The sequence below is a fragment of the Euprymna scolopes genome, chromosome 2 (assembly GCF_053919585.1).
Source record: "Euprymna scolopes isolate OS-2025 chromosome 2, ASM5391958v1, whole genome shotgun sequence".
Classification (NCBI taxonomy): Eukaryota; Metazoa; Mollusca; class Cephalopoda; order Sepiida; family Sepiolidae; genus Euprymna; species Euprymna scolopes.
Window position 1 is genome coordinate 188,565,470 of NC_136483.1, and position 8,878 is coordinate 188,574,347.

Genomic DNA, 8,878 nt, shown 5'->3' on the forward strand with positions numbered 1-8,878 from the left:
AGAACAGAATAAAGGAAATGAAAGTTGAGGCTGCTAAAAATAAACCCATGGCCTATTTTTGATTTCTGCATGTTATATATATATACAGTGATGATCATATTTATTGGCACGGTAAATAAAAGTTAAATTTTGTCTAATAAATTCTAAAAAAGGGATTAAATTAAAGAAAATAACAAAGTATATTATGTATTTTTAACTGGCCTTTCCGATGCAGCAATCGGATTTTAGAAAAAATAAATAACAAAGGAACAACAAACATGATTGCAAAAAAACCCTTGTTCAAAATTATTGGCACGATTTATTTAATAATCAATTGTATAGCCTTTGGCCTTGATTACCTTCCTCAGTCGCTTTTCATAGTTTACAACCAAGTTGTTGCACTCTTCAGTAGTAATTTTAGCCCACTCTTCCTGACAATAATCCTCCAATTGAATAAGATTCTTAGGCTTCCTTTGCATTACCCTCAATTTTAATGTTCTCCATAAATTTTCAATTGGATTAAGGTCTGGGCTTTGTGATGGCCACTCCAAAACATTAATATGATTGTCCTCAAGCCATTTCTTAGTCAGTTTAGCCGAATGCTTTGGGTCATTATCTTGCATGAACCACCAACGACGACCAAGTGAGAGCTCTTTAGCAGAGTCTTTCAGGTTTTCATCCAATATTTTAACATAATCTTCCTTTTTTATGCTACCTGTGACCTTAACAAGTCGCCCTGGTCCAGAGGCAGCAAAGGATCCCCAAAACATCAAACTGCCTCCACCGTGCTTCACTGTGGGTATGGTGTTCTTAGGCAGGAAAGCTTCGCCAGATTTTCTGTAAATATAAGACACTTTATTATGGCCAAATAACTCTATTTTCATTTCGTCAGTCCATAGAACACGTTTCCAGAATGCAACATCTTTATCAATATGACGTTTTGCAAAGGCTAGCCTTGCTTTCAGGTGCATAGGCTTCAATAAGGGAGTCTTTCTCGGACGACATGCTTTTAAACCAGCTCTCTTCAAAACTCTACCAACTGTATGTCGAGATACATTCACTCCAGAGGTGCTCTGTTCATCAACAATCTCCCCAACAGAGATCCTTGGGTTTTGTTTTACTTGTCGAACAATTTTCCGTTCATCTCTTGGGGAAAGAATCCTTTTTCTCCCTCTACCCTCTAAACTCATAACGTGGCCTTGCGATTTGAACTTGTTTATTATGGCTCTAACAGTGGATTTGGGAAGGTTTAGCTTCTTTGAAATCTTATCATAGCCATCCCCATTGGTATGGCATGCTACAACAAGCTTCCTGACGTCTTCGCTGTGTTCCTTAGTTTTAACCATGGCGATTGAAAATTATAATTTAGTCACTTATAATAGTTTAAATAAATCGCTATCTAAAAATTATCTGAAAAAAATTATTCACTGAATTAGCGTTAAACAAGCATAATATGGCTATAAAAAAGTTCAGAAAGCACGTAAACCGGAAATTGATTGATATTATACTGATACTAAAAGAAAAACAAAGCCGTGCCAATAATTTTGAACAAGGGTTTTTTGCAATTATGTTTGTTGTTCCTTTGTTATTTATTTTTTCTAAAATCCGATTGCTGCATCGGAAAGGCCAGTTAAAAATACATAATATACTTTGTTATTTTCTTTAATTTAATCCCTTTTTTAGAATTTATTAGACAAAATTTAACTTTTATTTACCGTGCCAATAAATATGATCATCACTGTATATATATATATATATATATATATATATATATATATATATATATATATATATATATATATATATATATATATATATATATATATTTCTCCAAGTGAATTCAATAAAACTCCGGTGTTTCGAACATCGCGATCATTCAAAATAGGCATTTATTATTGTACAATTTCCTTTATTTATGCGAACACCATTGTCTATATATTATATTCCTATATTTTTTATATACGTTATATTTCCTTTATTTATAAAAACAGTTTAGTATATATGTATATATAATAATATATAACTTTTTGTAAATTCGCTATTTTCAAAGGCAAATAATGATAAAACGTAATTTTAACTTCCTATTTATTTCTTCTTTATTGTCTACAGAACAAAATCATTCGATGTGAGCACCCTTTGCGTCAATAATTTGGGAGATTCTCGAGCGAAACTGTGAACAACTTTTTACATCCACGGGGTCAAGATTACGAAATGTCCGACGAATGGCGGCCTTCAGGGAGTTGACACTTGGATGTGAAGTTACGTTAGACTCTCCCTCAATGACGCCAAACAACCAATAGTCACAAACATTCAGATCTGGGGAGCTGCTGGGCCAAATATCCTTCGGGACCATCAAAAGAAGATTCTCCTTCAGGAAATCCTGAACTTTCTTCGCTCCATGAGCGGGCGCAGAGTCTTGAACGAGCACCACTTTGAAGGGGTCCTAGTTCCTACGTATCCAAGGCATCAAAACATCTTTCAGAATTTTCAAGTACTCCGCTGTGTTGATTTTAAGGCCCGCTTCGATGAAATGAGGAGGCATCACCTTACCATCACTTGCGACGGCTGCAAAAACCATCACAGAGGCGGGATTTTTGCTCTGCATCACAGGAGGACCTTCTGAAGGATCGTAGGCAATTACCCGAGTGTTCTGGCGATTTGCAACCTCATCAACAACGAACTTTTTCTCGTCAACAAAAACGCGGACATGTCCTCCTTTTTGTTTCAGATAGTTCAGAAGCTTTGGGCATCTTTCAGCTCTTAGGGCTTTTGCGCGGGTAGTTAAAAGGTTACGGACTCTCCTTACGTATGACTTCATACCAAGGTCTTCCTTGACTGCCCTGCTGATGGTGCTAGGACTCACTCTGCGCTTTTGTGCCAGTTTTGACATCGACTGACTTGGGTCTGCCTTCCAGGTCCTTTTCAGCCCAGCAAGGAATGTTTTGGTTCTTTTTCGATCACTGCGGGGACTGTGTCGACTTCTCTGAACCTTACCATCAAAAGCAGCAACAACTCGATAAACAGTCAAGTTCGCATAGCCTATGCTCTTAATAATGTCCGAAACAGAGTTCCCGGCGCGTTTCATTTCACATATCGTCGTTCTTCGTGCTAATTCCGCCATATTTGAGCGAAGTATGCCAGATCTTGATCTGAAATATTAAAGCAAAGGGTTTTGTAGATTGTCTGCAAAAAAAATTTAGTCATAGGTTAGAAATTACGGAAGATATGTGCTGTTAAATTTAGTCACAATTTATCTGCACGAACCGGTATATATACTATCTGGTAGGGGGTTTTGTCCGGTCGTAAAATACGCTTAAATATGGTATTTTAATTCGGTCAGATTTAGTATAGAGTATTATAGAGTCGTGATTTCAAAAGTAACAAAAAATTTAAAAAATTTTTAAAAAATGGGTGCCATCAACTAAAATCGAAACCGAAATCATCGCATTCTAAACCGGTGGCGTTACCTCGGTACCAAAGAGACGCACGGACGCACTGATTAAAACTTAAAAATAAACAAAGATGAATGTGCAACATGAATAACGTTTTTATTTAATTTTGACTCATTTTCAACCCCTTTAAAACTATTTTAACCGGTTAAAGACCCATAATAGAACGGTCTGTAAAAATCCAATAATTTGAGGGCCCTAGCACCGCTCGGCGACTTTTTTTTTCAAGTTTTAACAACTAGTACTTTAATTTTTAATCTTAACCGTATTGCTTTTCATGTTATCATTTTTCTATGTAAGCCATGTTTTTCCAGGCTTTGATTTGTACACAAACCATAAATAAATATTACCATTTTCTTAAATTGACAAAATAAAAAAAAATCAAATAAAAGACATAATTAAGTAAATGAATAGTCAGCAGTCAGTTTTGGCTGGCAAGCCAAGGCGATAGGTCGGTTAACAATTGAGGACAGCAACGGTGAATTATTCAGTAGTAGCTGAATCGATGTAATCGTGGCGAGGGGATCCAACAAATGAAAAGATTGCAAAGATGGCAAACGGATTTAGTTGCTATGGTAACCAACATCAAATAAAAAAAAGTCTCTCCTTTCCTTACATATTCTGAGGAATTTTGAACGCCAGTAATTGTATTATGACTTTTGTTTTACTAAACGAAAATTAAAAAAAATTCCAAATATAGCTGAGAAGGAGATCTATGAACTGTAAAAATTGTTTAAAATTTAGTCGGTAAATAAGTGAACGATGAAGTTTTAAAGCATTTCTAAATGAGTAAAACTAACATTTAACTAACTACCGTGTTTGAATTATATATATATATATATATATATATATATATATATATATATATATATATATGTGTGTGTGTGTGTGTGTGTGTGTGTGTGTGTGTGTGTGTGTGACTACTTCATTTAATCACATAAATTAATTTACGAAAGTATAAATTTATGCGTAAACTTAAAGTATTCACTTCAACAGTGCTCAATACGTAGGTAGAGCTAGGTTGTAAGTTATAATAAATATATGGCAATTGTGCTACACAGAATATTCCGCGTTTCATCCACGCTATGATTCGTCAGGCTTATTCGAGGAGTTTTAATTGTCTCACGTTTTTATATACATTCTATTAAATTTTTAGTTAGCCAATCAGCTTCCACTGCATCCTTCCTAATCAGCCAATAAGCAGGCACTTACAGGAAAAAGGTCCAGTTGACCTCCGGTTTACCCCTTCCTTTGTGTGTGCTATTTTAGCGGGGAGCGTAGATATCTAGTGATCTGATCTATTTTAAACCTTGGTTAAATGTGTTTTATTTTTACATGTTTTATGTTACCACAAACGATGGGACAATACTAGCCACATTCGATGTTAGCAGCCTATATAGCAATATCCCACACAACCTAGGAAAGGAAGCTATCTCATATTGGATTGGCATGCATACACAGACTTTATACCCCAGATTCAATAAACAATTCGTGATTGATAGCATCGACATAATCCTTAATAACAACTCATTCCAATTCAATAAAGACAACTACATCCAAATACTAGGCACAGCAATGAGTACTAAAATGACACCAACATATGCCACCCTTACACTCGTCGTCCTAAAAGAGACCCTTTATGAAATGATAGAGCAAAAGTACGGGCACAATATAAAAACACTCTTCATAAAATCTTGGAAAAGATACCTAGACGACTGCTTTATCCTCTTGAGAACCACATGGGGGATATCAGAGAACTCCACACTTTGCTACAAAACTACACCCAAAAATAAACTTCACACTAGAACAAAGCCCCACAGAACTACCTTTCCTAGACATCCTAGTAACAATAAAAAACAACAACATAATCACAGACATCTACCACAAACACACAGACACTCAACAATACCTCCACTTCAACAGCCACCATCCTAAAAACTGTCTAAAATCAATACCCTACTCCCTAGCGGGTAGAGTCTGCACCATAGTAACAGACAGACATCTCCGTTCGATTAGACTGAATGAACTACAAATAACACTGCGGAAAAGAAGATGCCCACTACCACTAATACAGAAAGGTATTGAACTGGCTGACAAAATTCCAATAGACCAACTAAGAACCCCAAAAGAACACAACAAAGAATAAATTTTATCATATGTCTCTACACACAACACAAACAATCCAGAACTATTCACACAGATAACAAAAAACCTTATCCTCCTCAATCAGAACGACAAACTAAACAACATACTTAAAACAACAAAAATAATAAAAAGCAAACGCCAACCCAAAAACTTAAAACACATCCTAACTTCCTCCAAACTCGTTCCAAACACCACAAAAGGGGTTACAAAATGCAACAAACCGCGATGTGGAGTATGTGACATAATAATAGAAGGAAACACATACACATTCAAAAACCCAGCACAAACATTCAAAATAAAAAAGGATCTAAATTGCACCTCCAGAAATGTAGTATATGCACTAAGATGCACAGCATGCAACAAATCCTACATAGGCGCCACCAAAGATTTCAGCAATAGAGTGGCCTTACATAAGAGCAACATTAAAATTGCAGATAACAGACACCTCTATGTTTCAAAACACGTACACACATGCAGTGGAAACAGCTTCAAAATAATGCCAATCTTCCAAACAGACAATTATTTCTATTTACTTACACAGGAAAAAACACTTCATCACAAGATTAACTCCTGAACTGAACAGAGCCTAATATCAACACACAAAAACATGAAATGCAAGGCACACTCGCATGCACATCCATATAAATATACACAACCACACATAAATCAGAACCGACACATTAAAACACACACACGAGCGCGCATACAACCACACACAGACATAACTCCCCTATCTCTAATACAACACACTGAACAACACCAACCCTACTTAACCTCGAAACCAACAACACTAGGAAACAGCTAGAACCATGGTATAATATTTGTTCCAACACCTCGCTCCCCCCTCAATCAGTGGATGAGAAATCTGTCATGACTGAGACAACTATCATGCCTTTTATCACACCCTCCCATACCTATACCCCTCCAATTGGCCCCTCCTCTCTTGGAAACAAGATCTTCTCCACACTAGGAACCGATCCTGGATCTGGCCATACCCAGATGGGGAGACAAATAAACAGAAACATTAAAAAATCCCCTATACATATTTTTAAATACACCCCTCTATCTAAACAAACATAATATAAAGAATAATCGAAAAGACTGAAACGAAAAATCACAATACTTAAATCTAAGAATCCAAAAAATAAATATCAAAATAGAATGAAAGCAACCCTACCCTTATTTCAGAAGAGCTGGTTCTCACTCCCCCCTCACACATACACATTAGTAACGACCCTGGATCACAGTCACCTTCCTAGGAAAGCAAATAACCTCATAATACTATAAAACAGTACACACATTTTCAAACCAGTAAAAGAAAACACACACACATCCTACCCTAAAGGAAAAGGAAAAAAACACAAACAGAAAGAGAGAGTGAGAGAGTGAAACACACCACAGGAGTGACCACAACCGAAGCCGCCCGGCGACCTCGCCACAGCCCAATAAAAAAGTAAGAAAAATTAAACATTCCAATGAATAGTAGACACTTACACGTTTCCACCCCTTGGAAACACTTCAAATGAACTACGAAAATGCTATTTTTACATCTCCAACACATTTTGAAAATAATTTCTGAAGAGGACGCTTTAGAGAACGTCCGAAACGCGTTGAAAACGATTTCAATGATTTAAAAACATTATTACAATGATCTAAACATAATTCTCAATGAAAAACCAAGTCACGGAATAATAAAATAAAGTTAAAAAATACACATTGTTGGTGACTACCCCCTTATTTAAATATACATATTTCTTGCGTTGGAATTTCTGAACCCATTTTATATAAATATATATATATATATTAGGCACTGCCAAAACTGGGGGGGGGCAGGTAAGTACTTTTTGACGGACTGTCTTTTTAAAAATCTACCACAAATCAGATAATTATCAAATCATTACGAAATTTGTAGCCATTATTAAGAGAAGAATGTACTTTATAACGGTGTACTTATTTTTCATAAGCGATATATATATATACATATATAAATATATATATATATATATATATATATTCCCCTTGTTTTGAGGAGGTTTCAAATATGCTTAAAATAATAATCTGAAACGGAACAAAACATATTTTGTTGTTGTAAGGGACATGGTTATAGATTAAAAAAAATTGTTTGCATACCTTATTTTGACGTCTGAATATCAGAACTTCGATTGTGTTTAATTATCCCGCGTTTGAGTTTTGAAGTGTGAAATTCGGTGAATATGTTAAGTAAAATAAATAATTTAAGTTAAGCAAAACAATTTTTTTTTAAATATTAATACGAAATTTTTTTATGAATCAATTAACAATTTTTTTAGCGAGACGAATAATGCATGCCCATTATTAAATAGGGCATGCTTTGAAAATCGATACAAAAAAAAATCGATAAATATTGTGCCCTTTGTGTTAAAAATATCATCTTTTTTTCGATCCCGTTTGAAAACTTTTGCCGCCTTTTAACTACGGTGGACCAAACGCGCTGAAATATTTTTTTTTATTCTGCTTTAAATCCCCCCCCATTTTTGGGAGCCTGCACCCCCTCACACACACATTAAAAACCAAGCTCATACAAATGGTCACCCATCTGGTACTGGCCAGCTTCAGCATTAATAATACATTGTAATTTTCGTCACTGAAAAATAAGTTTTTTTGGCCTGTTTGGTCATCCATAGTTTGCTTTTTATCAAGTACAAATGTAAACATTGTCTAAATCGACGCGAAGTAACTGGTTGCCTATATGAATAAGTGGAATTATTTGAAATCTAGGTACTTATAATATTTTTGTATATTCTCATAGAAAATCACCCTAAATCTTAGTTAGACAACAAATAAATAAATTAATTATTTCAAAACCCCCTTTTTTTTTAAAACTATTTATATACGTTTTTGTGCAAGAAAAAATGTCAATTGTTAACTTTTGGGGAAAATAAAACATTTAAAATTTAATTAAAAATAGTAGAAAATGTTTTACATTATTCTGCTTTCTATATGATGAAATTCAGGGTTTTATCTTTCTGGAAAACAAAAGTTACTCAGAAATAATGGATTTTAATAAATGTAATTTTGTTTTAAAAAACAACAAGAACTTTATTTTTCGGCCATTTTTTGGCGGCGTCTATTTATTTAAAAAATAAAATTTGTTATATATGAGTTGTGGAATTGCATTCATCTGCAAAAGATTAAACTTACTTGCATATTCTTTATACATTCATTTTTATTAATTACCTATTAGCGTTTTTCGGCTCTTATAGGGTGATAATCTTTAGTTAACTATTACGTGTAATTTTATTCATGTAGATATTCTACATGATTTA

General features: G+C 34.6%; 1 protein-coding gene across 1 annotated transcript; it reads right to left on the bottom strand.

Annotated features, from left to right (window-relative positions):
• Positions 1 to 2,422: 2,422 nt before the first annotated feature.
• LOC145241198 (uncharacterized) lies at positions 2,423 to 3,100 on the bottom strand. The gene has a single exon (XM_080104010.1). The coding sequence runs from the start codon at positions 3,098 to 3,100 to the stop codon at positions 2,423 to 2,425; it is 678 nt and encodes a 225-aa protein (XP_079960136.1).
• Between the last annotated feature and the right edge of the window lie 5,778 nt (positions 3,101 to 8,878).

Coding starts and splice junctions, on each gene's coding strand:
- LOC145241198 (XM_080104010.1), bottom strand. CDS start 3,100: ATGGCGGAATTAGCACGAAGAACGACGATATGTGAAATGAAACGCGCC.